Source organism: Scomber scombrus, chromosome 20 (genome assembly GCF_963691925.1).
Source record: "Scomber scombrus chromosome 20, fScoSco1.1, whole genome shotgun sequence".
Classification (NCBI taxonomy): domain Eukaryota; kingdom Metazoa; phylum Chordata; class Actinopteri; order Scombriformes; family Scombridae; genus Scomber; species Scomber scombrus.
Genome location: NC_084989.1, coordinates 11,214,045 through 11,234,784, shown reverse-complemented (window position 1 = coordinate 11,234,784; position 20,740 = coordinate 11,214,045). Strand labels below are relative to the sequence as shown.

The 20,740-nt window shown below is 39.9% G+C and overlaps 1 protein-coding gene across 1 annotated transcript in view; it reads right to left on the bottom strand.

The window, feature by feature from the left end:
- Window positions 1-20,740, bottom strand: part of cntnap2a (contactin associated protein 2a) — a 333,552-nt gene that overhangs the window by 86,857 nt on the left and 225,955 nt on the right. Inside the window, exons 15-17 of the mRNA XM_062441980.1 lie at window positions 18,313-18,432; window positions 17,226-17,341; window positions 15,861-15,945 (exon numbers count right to left, since the gene is read on the bottom strand). Of these exons, the coding sequence (XP_062297964.1) occupies window positions 15,861-15,945; window positions 17,226-17,341; window positions 18,313-18,432 (321 nt within the window). The remainder of the gene's footprint in view (window positions 1-15,860; window positions 15,946-17,225; window positions 17,342-18,312; window positions 18,433-20,740) is intronic.

The following is a 20,740-nucleotide window of genomic DNA, read 5'->3' as shown; positions in this document are numbered from 1 at the left end:
GATCCATCACGCTGTGGTTCACTGGACCCCGCCCCCCCAACACCATGATCCCCTGCTTTCATCCTCGCTTCCACCCTTCCAGCTGCCTGTCTGACCCCGCTGCTTCCTTTCCTTCCTCCTCCCACTCATCTTCCTCTCCTCATCACATTCTCTAATTTTTGCCACCCTCCCTCGACCCCACCCATAAGCGCTCCATTTGCTCCTCTCTCCCTCCCTGCCTCCATATCTCCCATGTCACCATTCTCCCTCCGCTTTCCCTCGTCGAGTGTTTATCTCACTGCCTGTGCTCCAGTCATCCAGGCAGTCAGGGGAGCGACAGAGAACTCTCTCCCCAGGGTCAGTGACCCTTGTCAGGGGGACAAACTGCCCACCGTTGCCTGCCTACACAGCTGGAAAATTAAGGACTTGTGGGGGCAAGTGGGTTCAGCGTGTATGTGTGTGCGTGTGTGAAAGGTAGAACAAGTATGAGAGGCACTCATAGATCAGTGTGTGTGTGTGTGTGTGTGTGTGTGTGTGAGTGTGAAAGAAAGAGGAACAGACAGTACGTGTATGAGTGAATTAAGAGTCTGTGCAGTTTTTGTTTGTGTGCCGACATGTGTGTGTGTGTGTGAAAGAGATCAGGTTGAACAGTCTTGTTTAGAGAGGAAACATGCTGCAGATGGTTGTGGTTGTCCAGCTGTTACTCCATCTAAAGGGTTATTGAGTATCACAGCATCCATCCAACTCACTATCTCCTCCTCTCTTTTGTCTCTCTACTTCCCTCTTCCACATTAGCCTGCTGGAACGCAACCACACGACTATTTAGCAAACATAGCAAACAGCATAAACCCCACCCCACCAAAAAAAAAGTAAGTTCCAGCTCCATTTTTGTTTCTGTCCTTGCAATTATGATGCCAAACATTAACTGCTATTTGTTTTTTATGAAGGTATGAACTACAAAGCTAATGCTCAGGTTCTGTTATTGTTGCGTAACATTACTGCTGTTCTTTGATTGGAATCCAAATCGCTTGCACTTTGGGACTGTAGCAAGCACTTAATTAAGTAGAGATACTTTATTTACTCAATTTCTTCTCAGAGGTCTTTGACAAAATGCCAAAAAAGGGTGTTTTTAAACTGCTGTATAAAACACTCAAACCAGGTAAACCTCAGAATGTTCAAAATCCATCCAAAACTCAACAAAGATGCAAGAAAAAACACCAAGAAACTCACACACTTTAAACAGAGGACAAATTAAATTAAATCTGATTTGATGATGGTAAACACATGTAAATTGACATTTGTGGATTTTTGTGCAAGTGGCTCCAATCTGTGTTTGTGTTTGCAGTCAAATCCTTCTTGATTGATTTCTCAGGTTTCCTTATTGCTGTTTTTTTTTGTCTTGGCCAGGAGTTTGACTGTGGTGGTAACTGCTGCTGCAGAAACTCACAAACCGCTCTGTTGTGTAAACAGTCATCTTTTGTCAAATTGAATTTATTTGCTATGGAAGCACTTGTTGCTTATTCATTACATCAAGAAGGTCACCCTGTCAAAAATGAAAATTTACAAGTTTAAGTTACATTTCAGATGATTATGAAGTGTCTGTGTGTATTGAACATGTGCCACACTTCCTTTATGAAACACACCAACCAAGGTTGCCTGGAAGGGAATATGTGAAGTTGTTGCTGAGCTTTTTCATTAAGTCCAGGACCTCCATGTCCTGCCATGTGGGTTCCAAGTACTGCACCTTGTCTGTTGATCTAGCTTCAGGATTGGGTATCTACTTTTTCTTGATCCAATTATTTTTCTATCATCTCCAGCTTGGTACTTCATGTAACTCTGTGATGAGCTGAAGAAACTCTCCAAATCCCCAAATTTCTCCCAACAGAGAGAAAATACATACGCTATTTTCTTTAAACCATTGGTACTATAAAAATTCAAGTATGTCTGTGAGTAAGTACAGTACAGTCTCACAGAGTTGCTAGCTTAGCTGTAGACTCTTAGATTGGGGTGTTTTCAGAACTGTGCCTTATAGTCCAGTTGAATCAGACGCCAGTTTGTTTTCTTCTTGGGATTCATTTGGGCAGATCTTGGCCCGGTTCAAAAAACAAACTCTGGAGCGTTTCAATTGTGGTGGGAACATGATCTGAATCACAAGGTACCTTGTGTACTGGGAAATCAACAGAGAATGAATTGGACTAGCCAACCTGGACTAGCATAACAAAGTACATTGCATTTTTTAGATATAACCAAGGGGGAAAACGCATCAAGTTTACCAACCAAACAACTGATTCAGACCAGAGAAAACACACTATAGGTTTGAAAACAGCCTTAGTCTTGACCAATATTCCAATATCAGTCACAACAGCATTTTCCAAAAGTATGTAGAAACACTGCTGGGTTATCTGACAGACTTCTCTCATTTTGTAATGGACTCCTGTTTGCACAGTTTTTGTGAGTAATGAGTAAACATCTTTGCACAGAGGTCCAACTGCAATACCATCATGGGTCTTGGCTGGCTCTCTCAAAGTATGAGATTAATTAAGGTGCCTTCATCTATGACTCAGATATTAGGATTATGTTAAATTGACCACAAAGCTGCCATTTGTTGCTACCCAGGAGGATGTCATGAGCAAGAGCACTCAGGAATCAGAGGGTTTGTGTACAATCATGCAGTAAGACACGCACACACACACGCACGCACACACGCACACACACACACACACACACACACACACACACACACACACACACACACACACACACACACACACACACACACACACACACACACACACACACACACACACACACACACACACACACTCAATAAGACAAACATTGTGAATATTCATTAGTTTGTTTATTCTCCCTTTGTGAGATACAAGACCAAAAAAAATGCTCCACCGAAATGAGTGATTGGCACAAAATAAAACACACCGACGCTGGCACAAACACACAATCTGACATTCACTGATATCAATATACACACATTCATATTTACACATTGACACAGACAGACATTAATGGTGTAAGAAAAAGACAGATAGAAACAGGCACACACACACCAACATGTTAATTCATAGCAGCCAGGTGCACACTAATGAACACTTTAGTCCATCTCTCACACAGAGACACACCCATCCGCTCCCTCCCCCTCAGCCTGACAGCTGTAACTCTGTATCTTCTCTAACTTTATCTCTCTAACTTTCACTGGGTTGGTTTTATAGCCCCTCAAGGTCAAGACGGATAATCAACTCTCCTCCCCGTGTTGCTTCATTAGCACCGCTGAGTGATATTTCCTCTGTTTTTCTCCTGTTGTTTTTCCAATTGGTCTAATCTCTTTGTGCCCCAATATCCCGCTGTAATCCGAGAGCAGTGTTGAAACTGCCTCCAGTGATCACATATACACTCACAGGCACCAATAAACCATGCGCTTGCCGATGCCGACACACTGCTGCATGCAGAAACACTAATGACGCTGAAAGTATTTTATAATATATACAGTGTGAGTGTCTGTGCGGGAGGGAGAGACAGGTAAAAAGTCCATCAGTCTTTGCATGCATATGCAAATGCACGGATGCATGTCTTCATTACTGAAGCTTGTATGATCCATCACCGAAACGGCTATGTTTGATCATCAGTTTGTGGTCATGTGCCACATTTTGCCGCTCATTCGTCGTCCCTGGCAACCTTGGGGAGAACAAATGAAGAGCTGCGGATTGCCTTAGAAAGCCTCATAATTGAGATCAACCCTTCAGCTCATCACAAATGAGAAGACCATATTATAATTACTCCTCAAGTGAGCTGTTTCTATTTTTCCATTTGCGTTTTATCTTTCTTCCAGGCAGTGGCCATATGGTGTATTGTGTGTGTGTATGTGGTTGTTTGGGTGTGCTGGTGTGTGTGTGCACGTGAGAGGGAGCAAGTACAGCTTAGAAAACCCCATTAAGGGGGATATGTATTGGTTTGCTGTGTTATTCAAAGCTTTCTGGGACATTAGTACCGACATATCTTTCAATGTCAGTGCAAGCGGCAGAAAACAAACTAATCTGCTTCTCCTTCTATCCTCCTTCCTCTCTCTCTTCTCCCTCTTTTACTCGTTTTCTTCCCTCTCTGTCACTCTACATCAATCTCTGTCTTACACGCCCCCCTCTCTATATTTCTTCCCTCTTCTCATCACTATGCTCCCGCAAGATGCAACATTTTCCTTCGTCCTTTCTGTCCGTCCTTCACTTCTCTCCTTTTCACACCATCTTAGTATTTGGATTGTTTTTTAGGTTTGAAAACCTGGGCCAGGATCCACTTTTGCATGATGTTATGCTGTCATAACAACATGTTTCTGGATCAAAATTCATCCACTACCTTATGTACTCAACGGCAGTGACATATCAAATTCCAAATAATAAATACACAGACATAAATAAATAAAAGCAAATTAACATATCCCAGTCTCTGAAAAGAAGTACACAATGGATTAAATCCAATTATGTTACGTGTAAACTAAGATCCAGGTGCTCGCTTTGTTCTCAGTTTGTGAATTCAAAGAAAATAATCTCCATGCAAACATACAGATAAACACAGTGCCACACACAAGCTGAATGTAGCAACAGCTGCAAAACTATTTCCCTTTTTTACATTTGGACACTTTTTCTGGTCTTTATTTAATGTGTGTGCGTTACACTGAGTATGATGGAATAAAAGGTAAATTGTTTCAGGTTTCATTGTTTCACATACACACATAGTGTAATACCAACAGAAGATATTAAGTGCAATTAAAGTAGCGCTGCAGAAAAGGGTATGATGTATGTGATGAAATAGCTCTTGCTGCAGAAGCAATAGTAAGCAACACTGAAAGTGTTCTATAGTGTCGGATAATACATGGCAGGGTCCATAATCACATTTTGAATGATTGCTGCTCATAAACAAGCATCTGTATTGTTGGGGTGACCTTAAGGGAAGGAACCAGGTTACTGTCACCAGATATAGTAAAGGTGTTTTCAGACTGTGCAACAACAATCCTGCAAGTTTACTGAATGTCACGTGATCACACATCACGCAGCATGTAGGTTGATCACTCCAATGCAATCTCTTTACACGTTATCATAGAAAGTGCAACAGTTTAAAGTTGTAGCATCGTTAAAGCTTGTATCATATTCAGCTCCAGCTGCACAGTTCAACAGTCTTCAATAAATAACTCTATATTATATTTTTGAATACATTATTAATAAATTAATTCATTACGTTTTCTTTTTGTTATTGTCTTTACAAATGTGTCTTTCTATTCCATCTCTCAAATCATTTGCCTACTCATTTACATATTGAGACTTCATTTCTACTGTTATCATTGTTGTTATAGTTATGATGTTGCTGTGCTTCTCTGTGTCACATGCAGGGATATGAGTGGTGTCTGCGTTACAAGAAACTTCTCTCCCGAGACTGAAAATGGAATTGCTGATATTAGTCTTGGAGGTTTTTTTTTAACAAACTACTATAACATTTCCTGAACATATCACCCAGTGGTGTCATTTTTGGACATCGACAGAGGTTTACAGCACACAGGAATCAGACATATCAAGCTTTGTATTCGTTGTTGGTTTGAATCTGCATGACATTTGTTCATAATAAGAAAAATATAGAAAATGGTGACCATTGTTCATTAAAAGTAATTCACCTCTAACATTCTGTTGTTTCTGCCTAATAATAAGGTATCACTTCTTTTTTTTAAATTAACTTGGTGGGTGATTGGAAATTTACAAGCTCTGCAGAGCACATACATATAGTCGCTCACCTGAAAAAATACAAACCTGGCTGCATCATTATCACATCGCTGACAGCTTTGTCTTTTCTTAAAGGTCAGGTTCGTGGGTGCAGTAACTCAACACAATGTATTATTAAAAAAAATATCCGGGGTGACACATGTAACCTTGTGTATATTTTATTCATCTAATAGGTAACTGCACCAACAACCTGGTATTCCTTTGAGCAACACACTGAATCCCTACAACGGTGAAAATGAGAATTTCTCAGCGGAGCTATCATGTTCATTTTACCATCGCTCAGTATGCTTACATCAGAATTCTGGCCCACTTGAATGCTATCCATGCAGAGCTTTTTCTCTCAGGAGGATTCAGTTTAATGTTGCCGTCTGACGACTATCTCCACCCAGTAATATCAGGAGCGTGGACATCCACAGGGGACAAACTCACACTGATTATAGCCAACACACACACACACACACACACACACACACACACACACACACACACACACACACACACACACACACACACACACACACACACACACACACACACACACACACACACACACACACACACACACACACACACACACACACACACACACACCATTGAAAACACACTCACAGACACAAACACTTTTCCCACATGTATCAGAACTGAATGGAATGAATACATTAAAATCCTCATACAAATGCTATCATCAACACACATATCGGTTTCATTTATGCTGGATTGGCAATTCTTTAAAGACATGAAGATAGAGCAATAATACATGTTGTTAGATATGTCGGATGCTCTAAGTGCATTAAGGTGTGTGTATTTCTGTGTGCCGTATTTTTGTGTTTGTCACGCCCGGGACCCACCCTTCAGCACAGATCATTTCAGAGTAGATGAGATAGAAAAGAGGAATAAATAAATGGGATGTTGGAGAAGAAAATGGATAACAGGAACAAAAGAAAAGAGAGAAGTTACACAGGGAAACAGAAAAAAATACACAGATATGATGAAAAAAAAGATTAAGGCATGCTTTGTGTGAGCGTTTGTGCGACTGCATGGATGTTGCAATGAGTGGTTATTTTTCTGTGTCCTTGCTTGCCTCTTGTGTGTATTTTCTTTCAATGACATGTCTGTGTTATTGGAGTGTATTTTTGAATATGTGGGATTTTGAGGGGTTGAGAGACATAATGGTAAGGAATGCGTAACACCTACTTTGCTGCTTGTCCTGGAAAGACTGGGTTTTCTAAAGATATCTCTTCTTTTTGTAAAGTTGCAACCATGTGCGGCTTGTACTCTCAACTAAAATATGAAGTGAAAAATACACTGTCATCTCTCCTATAATTTACCTGGAGTGCCTTTATGTGAGTTCCAAAAGACCATTAACAAGTCTAATGCCTAATGTTATATTTTAATGCGCACAATGGCAGTAACAAAACCATTAGCAAGTAGTTCACAAAGTATGTGCTCTTGTCGGCTCTTTATTGACTGATGTCTAATGTTGGCTGAAATGAGAGAAGGCAGGAAACAATACTCTGCATGTGCTGTTTAATCCCTCTTTGAAACAAAAACCTGTAATTACAGGTGTATTTAAAAACATCAATATCTTTTTTATTATGACAGGCAGATAACATCCCTTACCTGCATATTTAATTACTTGTTAAAACTCCCATATAAATTGTATATATCAAATGCTTGAGAACATCTGTTGTAAATGTGTAGAAAACCTTTCTGCATAATTTCTACAAATATAGTAACACCAATGAGACAAAATCTACAAATGTAAGTTGAAGTTTAGTCTCTGAAAGTGGAGATGCATGAAATGTAATTCTGCTAGAGTATTAATTATGTCCCTAGCCTTTTAGTTAGTTTAAGTTAATCAAGCATACAAACATTACAAGGAATACCTCAAATAAGAAAAAGGATGCTTATGCAAACACATTTTGGGTCCCAGTCATCATGTTCTCAGTACAATTCACAGCACATATGAATGTGAATACAGACTTTTAGTGTCAAACTCTGCACATACATAATTCTGCACAGTGAAGCCCAAACATCCAACTGTAGGAACAAGAAAAAACATGTTTGAGTGGTGAAGGACTTTAACTTCTTTCTTTTTTAAAATACAACAAGCTCTGCTGTGTGCATCTGTCTTCATTTGCCTGCTATTTCCAAAAAGTTCTCACCCAATACATTTTGTAACTTATGCAAAACATAAGTATTTTATTATTTTGAGTTGTGACTCTGATCTCTGTAACTGTAATTATAAGTCGTGCCTGCATATTTTTTTTGAAAGTGCTCTATTTCTATTAACCCTGTTTGATTTCTGTTCTAATTATGCACACCTGACAACACTTCCGTTAAAGAGGTTTGACTGTGACAATAATTGAGCCTGCACACTGAGGATGGCATTAGCTGAAACGTTTGAGCTTGTAATAATTCTGCTCTGCAAATAAATAAATATATGATAAATGAGGCCTTTAAAAGACATTTTTAACATTGAGTGTGAACCAGTTTACCTCAAGCAAAACAAGACTGGGAGCGTACCATTTGATCTTTGCCTCTGCCCTGAAACACAGTGCTAATTTCAGCTGCAAATGGAGGAACTTCAGACAGAATGCTCTCAGCGTGTAAATATATATGAGTGTGTAAAGTTCTTTTAAGTACATTTTACATTATTTCTAGGCTTGTAAGATTTTTGTATGACTGGAAAGCTAATCCATAATGCATCAGATTTCATTCGAAATCAGTTTATAAAATACAGTGCAATATTTTCCTGCACAAGAAAGAATAAGCCAGAATGGAGTCTTACCTGATAGATTTCTGTCTTAGATAAGAGATTTTTAGGAAATAATAGTTTTGTTTTTTTAATTAATTCAGGTGTTTCAAAAAGATGTGTATATATTTTAATCATTAAAATTTGTTCCATTACTGAGGTAAATTCCTCGATGCTGCCAGAATCCGTGAGTATTTGACATGCAAGGGGGAAGGCTACAGCCGGTGGGCAGCAGACATGAGAAACTCACTGCATGGCAATACCAAAGAACACACACAACACACACACACACACACACTCACACACACGGAGCGAGAGAGAAATACAGGTTTTGAAATCCATACAGATAGACACACAATACACGCACCAAAAGCTTCACCGGCAGCTGGTGTTGTCTTTACAAACAGTTCCACAACAATCACGCACACACCAACCATCCACACGGACAGACATACAGTTACACAAACACTATCGCTCAAATGGGAGCTCCCATATGCATACGAAAACTCTAGCACCCATGGGACACTCATGAGTTTGCGTGACGGAGAGACTGAGGGAGTAAAAAAGACAAGCACAATGAGAAAGAAGGAAAAAGAAGTATGGAATATAAAAGCGTAACCGAGGAAATAAAACAGGGAAAAAGAGAGAGTTGCTGCCCTTGCAAACACCTTATTACTCCAACTTAATGTAGTGTAAAGTGTTATACTCTTTCTCTTCGACACAGGCACCTGTGTGGCTATAAGCAGTAAGTGTTGCACTCAGGTAGACAGACATGGGGCGGGATAAGACACATGACTCTGTCAACACAACATATGACAGCATTATCCCGGGCAATGACGCATCACAGAGGCAACGGCAACCAGAGCACACATTATGGGATGCAAATGATTTGGGTGCCTCTGTGACAGATCACACTTTGTTGCTCTATTTCTTGTACAACCTCTCTCACTAAACACCACTCTCAGAAAGAAACTCACTCACCCAAAACACAGCTAACCTTCTACTTCCACCACCACAGACGTCTTTAAGTGTCTCCTGTTCTAACATATGTGAGAGGCTGGAGAAAGGTTTCGGGCTAATTCTGTCGTCAATTTGCTGTGCTATATAAAGTCTTACTTTACACATCAGCCTCGAGTGCCTCTTATCAACTGAGTGAACACCCTCAGCTCACCTGCCCTTGCCCGTAATAGGTGGGGGCCAAAAAGATGCCCGCAACCGTGAAAGAGGCAGATTATCATCAGTGGATTCAAAGCAGAAGAAGATAGAGAGGATAATTTAATGTTAATTAGCATCTTGTCTACAGGGGGTAAAAAAAGGAAGGAAAAAAGAGAGGCGGACACTGGGTTGATTGGGAAAGGGGGGTGAGAGACCCCTAAGGACCCTGGTGATAGTTCTCCTTTCTCTTGTATTTCGATATATTAGCTCTTATTCTCTCTCTGCCCCTGACTTGCTTCATGCCTGGAATGCTTTCACAAATTAATGACACTGTAACCAGAACATTAGTCGGGTAATGAAAGATGTGGCACAGTAGGGCAGTGTGTAGGAACAATAGGCTAATAAAAAAGGTTAATACATGAAATATAACAGGATGTTTAAAATTAACAATGATATTATCCCAAAGGGTTAAAAGCAAACGGAACCGTCCCTATTGTGAAAGTTTCTTCTTTTTTTCCATCAGCAATGAAACAACTAAGAAAACCCACCAGCCAACAGGTGTGAATTAACATAAAGGCCACACAGCAGAAGAGTCAGCTATAGCCTACTCATTGCAGATCATTTAAGGACTGCCCATTTTTCAATAAACATAATTAAGGGCAGACTTTTGTACTTCAGCTTAATATCTTGTTCATACTTCAGCGCATTGCACTGCTTTTTTTGGTACCTGTTATTTCTGCAGAGAGACACGTCAGCTTAAGAGTGGAAAGCGAAAGAGAGAAGAGAGGGAGAAAGCAATTGTCTGTTGCTTCTTCATTCACAAAGGTTAATGATGAACATCAAAACCCACAAATGAAAGAATATAAAATAAACAAGTGGTTAACCAGTGCTGCAGAGTAAAGTCATTATGGTTTAATGCCAGACCTTTGAGTGTGTGTGTGGGGTATTGCTGTGGTTGGCTTGCTATGACTTGTGAGGCAATATTTGAAACCAGAAGTGCCCAAGGAATGGACTGTAACAACACCATGAATACACACAGCCTCATTATCCTGAACTACATTCATATCTTCACCCCCGTGTCTTTCCTCTTCACCTGTTTCTCTCCTTCTTTGACTCAAACGTTTATTGTTCCCAAAAAACAATGTTTGACCTGCGCCTTTGACCTGACCTTTATCTTTAATTTATTTTCCAAAACATAATATTTAAAAAAAAACTACCCCTTTACCCTGTACATATTCATTAAAACTTTGTAAAGTTAATTAACAACTTGTTTACATGTGATCTTGTTACTGCTTTCACGGCTGTGGTCAGCCAATTAATCACATGTCCTAAGTCCTTTTTTTCATCTGTGACCTACATATAATGCGCTTTCCCAAGTCTGATGTCAAGGTTGTCTATTCCTGGACATGAAGCGGTCCTTTTCCACTGAGGCTTGATCTGAGATTGAAATATGTTGATACCTTGATGCAACAAGAGGACAGGAGTATCGCTTGCTCCCTTTGTTCCTCTTCAACTTTCTCTGTCTTTTCCCCATTCTCTGTAAACATCCTATTGTCTTTAATGAAATCCCTCTATTTTATACTTTCTGTCTATCTAGCTGCCTTATCATACCATCTTATTATTTTTGGCAGCCTGTAACATTTTAACAGCCAATAAATATACCAAGGTCACAAAATTCTACAATATGATATGATTTTTTTACATTATTGAGGGAAAAAAGTTACATTGACAACTGTGCCTTTGTGACATGAGCCAAGATAAATTGTATGTCATTTTGCAGACAGCAAGTTAAAAGCTTTATTTAGCAAAGAGAAAAGAACTGGATATGCAGCCCTATCAACAAACTCATTTTAGAGTAGTCAGGTTATTATCTCAAAACACTAAAATTTGCTGTAACTGAATTTTGCTGTCAGCGTTTCTTTTCACTTGAGACTGTTTAATTACACAAGACAATGACAGCATTATATTATTCAGACAAAAACTGTTTGAGTCAGTAATTCTATACCTAGTCAGTAAGTTTAATGTTCATGTGTAACATCATCTTTTTTAAGGTAACTTATGGTAGTAACTGATTTATCTCATTCCTTAATAACACTCTTAAAGGTTAAATTGCACTTTTTTTAGTCACATTACTGCCATTAATTTGAGTTAATGCTGACCAATTGCAAAATGATAAATAGGAATATATTTGTAAGGCTAAAAAGCCTAGTGTGATGGCTCTGTCATTCAGTCCCAAGTGTCTTTTATGTTGAGGTTCCTTACAGCTTTATTTAGACTCAGACCATTCATGGAAAGAGCCTCTAATGCCTGCCTGATATTTGCTACCTGGTGTGTTAATGAGAAGACAGAACAAGACTCATTTCATCTCTCTCTGTGCATCTTTAACCTTGTGCTGCTGTGGGGTCTTTACATTCATCAGGCAACATTCAGCTCAGATTTGTGACGTGCGGAAAGTAAATGTTACATAAATGTTAGTAGAACCGAGCTAGTAAGATAGCTGCTGGTGCTTTTACGCAAAAGTGACACAGGTGCACATTCAGATATGAGACTGACTTAATAAATTGCCATCGTATTAAAGTGCTGCATGTCTGACATGGGCTTCATAATCATAAGACACATGCTATCTTGGCCAATGATTTAGCCAAATTCTCTTCATTTAAGAGGAAAATGAGTGCACATATTAAACATTGACATTGTAATGAAGCACAACTCGCTGGATTAATGAGCTCATTTATATGATGGAAACATTTCTCTCTTCATTAGCCTGGATCCTATAAATGATATTTATCAATTGCTTCAGGCGAGTATGAGGAATAAATAGAAACAACGTGTTTTCACAAAAACTGTGTGTGTGTATGTGTGTGTGTGCGTTTGTTTGCATGTACATATGTATCTTTGTGTGATTAAGAAGACAGAGTGGAGTTACAGAAGTTTTGTATTTTGAGATGCTCCAGTAGATATGGTAATGTTTCAGTTTCTGCTTGTAAGTGGCTCTACTGAGAGTGAGGTAATTGCAGTTTTGATGATCAAAAGCAGGTAATTATTTACTGATGTCAGTTTCTCTCAAGAGAAGGTCAATTTATCAGCAGCATTACACTAATTTAATGTCCCCGGGGTCTCTAGCAACTACATCTATTGCTTATGTTCAGAGTCAATGGAGATCAAAGTTTCCGCCATGTCACAGATTTTTACAGTGTTTTAGTGCCCCCCCCCCTCTGATGAAGAACATCGCTTTGTCCTTTTACAGTTCATTGTATGCACTCGACCTTTCAAGCTAACTGTTCTCTGATGATGTACTCTAAAGCTTTGGCATAGGCTACATTCAAACTCCTCTGCGGCGGTGAGTGTGCGTGTCAGTGAGAATGATAAATGTGTGTTGTTATCTGTGTGTCTGCATCTTGTTTGTGCAAGCCCTGTGCCATTGGTTGTTTACAGGTTGTTTACGCCGAAAGGAATGATGCTAAATCATTAGTGAAGGGTGCTAATTCTCCTCTAAAAGCTGTGATTCCAACACTAATGGAAACAGTGTTCAGTAGAGTGAATGAGAGGTGAGGGTCAGAGAGATATGGTGGGGGAAAAGGGAGTTTTAAAAAGGATGGAAGAAATAATGTGTGGTAAAATTGGAGGTGAAGAATGGGAGAAAGGTAAAAATGGAGACTTCAGATGGTAAATGGGAGGAGGGAGAAGAAAAAGGGCAAAGTGCGGGGGGCAAATGTGGAGTCGAAAACAGATGGATATAAATTGATAAATGCGGATGCAAGGGAAGATGGGTAGCAGTGGAGAGAGGAAGAGATGAGATGGAAGAGGAGACTAGAGGGAGGAAAAGGAAATATTACCTGAGTGTGTGTGTCTGCTCGAGTTATGTCTTTGTGCGTGTGTTGCTGCATGCATCAGCATCTCCCATTATTTCATCTACCACTACTGTGAATGAGTGGACACAGAAGCTGTGTGTGTGTGTGTATAAAGGTGTAAGATGTTGCCTGAGTGAAAGGTAAAAGGTGATAAAAAAAAAGATGAAAAAGGATATAATACATGAAAAGGTGAGGAAGGGGTCAGACAATTAGAACAATTACTACCCAAGTTCCAAATTAGGGGTGTCACTGGTGGCAGAATATAATTTCCATTTAATGGTTCGTTTAGCTCCAAAATGCCAACCTCAGTGTAATAGATCAGATCTGGACGGGGAAAAAGGGGAAGTGGAAGAGTAGCAAGTGTGTAGATGTGTGTATAGCCGTGTGTGCATGTGCGTGCCTGTGGTTCACAGTGGAAATGCTGTTGACAGTGTAATTTGATGAAGCTGACAGCTAATTTATGGAGCATATTTTTGGGTAAATGATTTTTCCCGGTCCTACATTCTCAGTCATTCTACACTGGTAATTGGATTTCCCTAACTTGCAAGGTAGTGAATTACGAATAAACTAGTAAATGAAGGCCTGACTGTCTGTGTGTGTGTGTGTGTGTGTTTTGTGTGTGTGTTCATGCAACAGCATTTTAAGCTTGAGTGTAAAAAAGTATATTATAAAGGGTGTGTATTCGTGTGTCTGTGTGCATACACACTATGTATGCAGGTGGAATTGTCATCGTATAGTGCAGTGAAGGCTAATTGCATAGTTTTGGTCTGCTGCACTAATACCCAACTATTACTAACCTATTGCTTTATTCCCACTCAGCCAATCAAGGACCATGGACACACACACACACACACACACACACACACACACACACACACACACACACACACACACACACACACACACACACACACACACACACACACACACACACACACACACACACACACACACACACAGGCCCACAACTCAAAAAACCTGCCATCCTCTCAGTCACTCTAATTGCCAGAAATGTCTTGTCTTTATGAAGCTATTCCCTATGGTGGGTCTTTGTGTGCATGCTTGTAATGCCTGTGTGTGTTTCTGTGTATACGGGTGTGAGTTTGTGTTGGCCAGAGAAAAATAGCAGAGAGTGGGTCTGACAATGACAGCAAGCTTGTTATTCTCATAGTGAAAATCACACAGCACTGTGAATAATACCATACATGCACACACACACACACACACACACACACACACACACACACACACACACACACACACACACACACACACACACACACACACACACACACACACACACACACACACACACACACACACACACACACACACACACACACACACACACACACACACACAGATGTCTTCCACAAACAAGATATTAGACTGAATACCAAGCTTTTACACAGACTGATGAAAACGAGTAAAAAAGCAGCTGTCTTTGTCTCTTCCGTCACCAGCTGCACAGATGCATACCCCCCTCTCTTCTCCTCTCTGCTGCATAAAAAATATTTTAAACCCTGTATAAACTCCACTAAACCGAACCCTAACTCAAATCAAACATATCTAATCCAGGGCAAACCTTTCACAACTCAACCATTTCACAAGCCAGCCTAACTAATCCAAACCAAACTGACACAAAACCTACCAGGCCTTGCTCAAGTACATTACAGCCAAACTGACTGAGTCCAAACAAATCTAATGCAAATGAATGTAATCCAAGTTAATCTACTCGGAATGAACCCAGCCAGGCAACAACTCATTTCCAGTGGTCTGTTTCAACACTATCATCCATGGTTCTAGTGCTGGGTAAAGACATAATGAAGGCATAATGAAGTTCAAACATACAGGTGGGTGACAAATTAAAGGAAAAAAATGTATAGGGTGTGTTTGTAAACTTTATTGCTCATTGGCATTGATTGATTGAAGCATCTCGGATTCTACTGGAGTAAAGGAGCTTTATTTGTTCAAAGGATATGCTTGCATTTGGTGTTTTTAATGATGGCAATAATGACTGTTGTCTAGCATCTTGGTCCAAAATATCCCCCAGATGTTTACTGGCTTAAGATCTCATGATTGTGAATGCATTATTATATGATCTCCATAATTTTTGGACCATTGGCATTCATGTTTCTATACTAATAAATGCTAATACATTTTTTTCTATTAAGTTTTTGCTCATCTGTAGTATCTCCAGAGATGGCTAGACTTTGTGTCGCTGTTAATGTGAATTTCCCATCAAATTCTGACAATGTGACCGAAAGCAAACATTCTTTCTGCCTCAATGCTCTGTATTTGCATTTGAGTCAGTTAAATAAAGATGCCCCCCTCAGCTTTTACCTGGAGTGTTGAGCAGTCTGGACATGCTACATCTGTAGGCGATTTGCTGCTCACAGTATTCTGCACTGGTGGTGATGGCTGTCACCTGGAAATACAAACAGAGATGTGTGTTTTCATTTTTACTTCTTGTTGGAACAAATTATTGAGCTGCAAAATTAAACAAAATACACTGTAACATTGTTTAATTTATCACCCCGTAATTTTGAGAAGATGGAAATGGAACAAGTGATCCATAGAAATGATGAAAGAACATAATTACAGGAGGGATAGACTACTCAAATTCTGTCATCTTGTGGACCACAGAGCAGAGGTCTTGCATACATTACAGGTAAAAACCGCTGTCACTCCTCATTTGAGGGTCGAAACCTGCGAGGTTCACACACAGTTTGCTTTTGACTGAGAGTTACAGCTGCAGTCTATAACCACTCACCACAAAGATTAAGGTATTGACTCGAGTGTGAGAGAGCAGAATCAGTGGTAGAGAGGTAAGGCTTGTTATATTGTGTTATCATTGTGCATTTGTAAAATAAATACAATTCTTTTTTCTGTCATTCCTACAAGATCTATGGTAAGGAATCAGCCTCAAAGACAGGTGACAAGTTGCTTAAAGAGTACCAGGTTGGCAAAAGGAAAGAGGATATAATGCCACTGCTGAGGTTAGTTTATCATCACTGTGGCAGCAAATATATTGTTTGTAGCATTAACGTTGCCATAGTTACTGATATAATTTATTCTTTGAGCTTAGAGGCATCACAAGATATGAGAAGATAAATGACTCACTTTATTATCACCTATAAAAACTGGATAGAAGGGTAGTCACTTGCAAAGACAATAACAAGCAAGGAGTTCAGAATATATCAAGAATCCCCATTTCTGCATTCAATTACTTTGCTTAAGTTAGTGAAGAAAACTGCAACCCGACCTGGACACATGCCAACAACTGCTCAGTCTACTTGTACACATGTTTACTGTATTTGAATTATAAATTATGGAAAGTGTGCAATCATGGTTCACTAGTTTCTGAAGAATACTCCATTAGCAGGGGGCAAATATTCATTTGATTTAATTTAATTTGATTTTTATTTAATAATTTGATTTAATTTATTGTGCAAACAACTCAAAGCACAGCTCTGATTTACTAATACATGTGCAAACAAAAATGTTAAATGATCAGTGGTTGACGTGCTTCTAATTTGACTTTGGTCAAATTAGAAGCACGTCAAATTTGGTCTCTTTAGGTCTGATTACTTTTAGTTTAATATATAAAACCTAAAATGCTAATGTCACACTAAGAAACACAAGACTTTCTATAGATAATGCATGCTGATGTGTGTCTGTGTGTGTATGTTTGTTCACGTGTGTTACCTGGTCCATAGAGGCACTGTAGTTGACCTGGAGTACGGTGCGTCTCTCTCTACTTGAGCCAGTCACTGTAGTGTTGGGTGGTAGGTTGTTCATAACTGTTGTCCACACTTTGTCCACTACGCATACAAACACACACAAACATGTTACAGTATATAGGGCAACAGAATATTATCTTCAACTGCATTATACAATTTATTTAGACTTTGTACATTAATTACTTAAGTTCCACATTTACAAATGCATTAGATCAGCCTACATGCTGACATATCCGCACACACATGCACAAACACACGCAAAAATGGACAGTTGCTGTCATGGCAGTGAAGTTCTTTCTGAGTAATGTAAGTTACAGCTATGAGACTCCAGGGCTTAATAGACACTTCTGTGCGGTTATAGCATGAGCCAGTCACTCAGACTTCTCACTGTTCATTCACACTGTCAGTCAGGGGATGTGTGTGCATGGGTATATTGAAGGTCTCAGATGTGTGTGTATGTGTAGGAGAAAAAGAAACTCTTAACATTTCTTAGGCTTGTGTAAGTGTGCTATTCAGCGTGACTAAGGGGCTAGCCAGCGGAGTGCAGTGACATTTCATTAAAAGTCTCGCCTTTGCTCTGCCTGTGTGCTCTGCTGTTCCAGACTATCTACTTATTCCACCGTGTGTGTGTGTGTGTGTGTGTGTGTGTGTGTGTGCATGGAGTCAGGCAGGTGCATATGTAGGTGTGTGTGCGTGTAACAGAAGTATTTCTCAGACTGGTGGAGCACTCTTAGGTTTGCATTACAGGGCCGTTTCATATGTGGTTGAGGTGTGTGAATGTGTGTGTGCCTGTGGTGGCTACGCCTTCAAAGTTAAATGTCAGTAGCTGTGACTGCTTTGCCATGGAAACCCCAGGTATATAGGGTTGAGTGCTGCTGTCTGAGGATAAGAAGGAGGAAGGCGTGAGAGTTTTCTTCCCCCACAAGTCATCAGGGCTGGATGGACTATGGAAGAGCAGTCACGCATGGACACACACACACACACACACGTAGATCATCACATCAGAGCCCACACATGGACACAAAAAGGATAGTGCAAACACTCACACATACCTGTCATGTTGCAGTTGACTTTGAAGGGGTCAAGGGGTCCACTGCCATCAGGGTCAATCCAGTAGGTGTCAGAGGATCTACCCAAATGCTTATAGGCCTCACATGATGGCTCATAGATAGCTGGGGTTAAATAGAAAGAAGGGACAACATGGGAAGAAAATAACAGAGGATATTAGAAAACAAGAACCACTGAGGCAAATTGTTACCCTCTTCTTTTAAAGTTTTTGTTGCATAAATATGAATAGTTGGGTATCACATAATACCTAACACTGGCAACTGAACACAGATCATTGCTTTTAAAGTAACTATTAAGTATACAATAATAACTATGGAGTTGTAGTTAACTTCTACCTACACATTTCTATGTATTTCTTGTACCTTCAACTTTTTACCAAAGTTGATACCAGATATTTTCTAATGCATGTTTTGTACTGATGACATAACTGTGAGAGTTCGATGTTGATGATTTACAGAACACTAAGCATTATTGTTTAAAGGATGAAAAATAGAGAATCAACTTTGTCAATATCAACATTAGTGGGGGAAAAAATGTAAAATCTGTCCTGATGTTGGCAGTGGAGCAAGTGCTATGTTGTTATCTAAAAAGGGTTGATCCTATGGTGAAAATGTACTCTAAGCATTCTCATTTTCTGCCCTGAGGGTGGCGCTAGACAAGAAGTCATAAAACTAAGCCACTCAAGGGATTAGTTTAGAGATAGTTTGCATCTGTCTGTCTCTCCATGTGTTTCCCTCATATCCTGAATATACATTTGTTATGTAAGGGATTAATTACGTTGCAGAATTCCAGGATGGATCTAAAACAGAACATCAATGTCCAACACCAAAAGTTGTTTGGTTTTTTTTTCTCCTTCCAAAGGGTAATTTCTTGTGGTTGCCAGTCTATTCAGCACCTGTCAAGAAGTGGTGTCTTGTCCCACACACTCTACCAATCTATCTGACAACATATTGATGTTATGTTTGTGTTGATCTACACACAGACAGAGACAGACAGAGACAGACACAGAGAGGAAGGGAGGAAGAACACTTCAAAGAGATATTTGAGAGTGTGACACGGAATGAAACTTTCTTGATTGAGGCAAGACTGTTCACAGGCGTAACACTGGTTTAAAAAGAAAAAAACCCTCTCCCTTCCTCAATTTTCATCATCGTACTTCTTTACTGCTTCAGTTGTTCACATTTCTCTTCCATTTTTGTTTGAAATCCCTTCCTCTTTGATATATAGGAGTTAATGATGCAGTTGTTACTGGTGTTTGGTAGAGCTGACCCTGCTGCACTATCTCAGAACAGAATTGTTAAGGCCTTAACTCCGGATTCAAAGCCATGGGTTAAAGCCTGTAATACAGTGGAAATTGAAGAACCAACATTTCTCCTGAATTGACTTGAGCACAACAGAAAGATTAAAAAAAGCCAACAGAGAAATGTTGAGTAAAATGCCACATTCAAGTGACAACACCCTCTATTTGCCATATTATGACATGACCATAATCATGATTGTCCCCTAACCCAAAACTACTTGGCTATTATTGTAACCATGACAACAAACTAGTAATTTTAACCTTAACTATGATGCTTCCCTAACCTTGACAAAGCACTTACTTTAACCTACACATGATATTTCCCTAAATCTAACCAATTACTTCGCCATGTAACTTGGAAGACTCATTGGCCATAAACCAGCCATGTAAAAGCAGTTGCTTGCACGATATGTCTGACTTATACAACAGGTAAGAAAAAAAAAGGTAAGGTATCAGCAGCTAGCAGAAGGTTTGTTAGCACCAGCTGTCCTGTTCTGGTGATCAATGTCAACCTGGGGTGTTAACCCACACCAAGCCCTGGCAGCACATCACCCCCATCCTCAAGAAACTCCACTGGCTGCCAATCAAACAACGCATCAGCTAAAAAATCCTCCTCCTCACCTACAAATCACTTCACTCACTGGCACCCAAGTACATCACCGACCTCCTCCACCCGTACACTCAGTCACGGTCCCTGCGCTCCACCAGCAAGGACTTACTCTCCACTCCCCGCACCAGACTCAAGACCTTTGGTGACAGGGCTTTCTGTGCAATTGCCCCTACCCTTTAGAACACCCTGCCCCCTCCTATCCGTTCCGCTACCTCTCTGTCACAGTTCCAAAAGCACCTCAAAACACACCTCTTCTCTCTTGCCTACCCTCCCTAAAACCCCACCCTGCCCCTACCCCCCTACTCCCACTCTTGTAAAGCGACCTTGGGTATCTTGAAAGGCGCTATATAAATCGAAGTTATTATTATTATTATTATAACCTAGGGCTACAGCTAGCAATTCTTTTCATTATTGACTAATCTGTTCATTGTTTAGGCAATGACATGTCAGGAAATATTTAAAAAAGGCCTATTATTAGTTCTCAGACTGTTTTTATATTGGT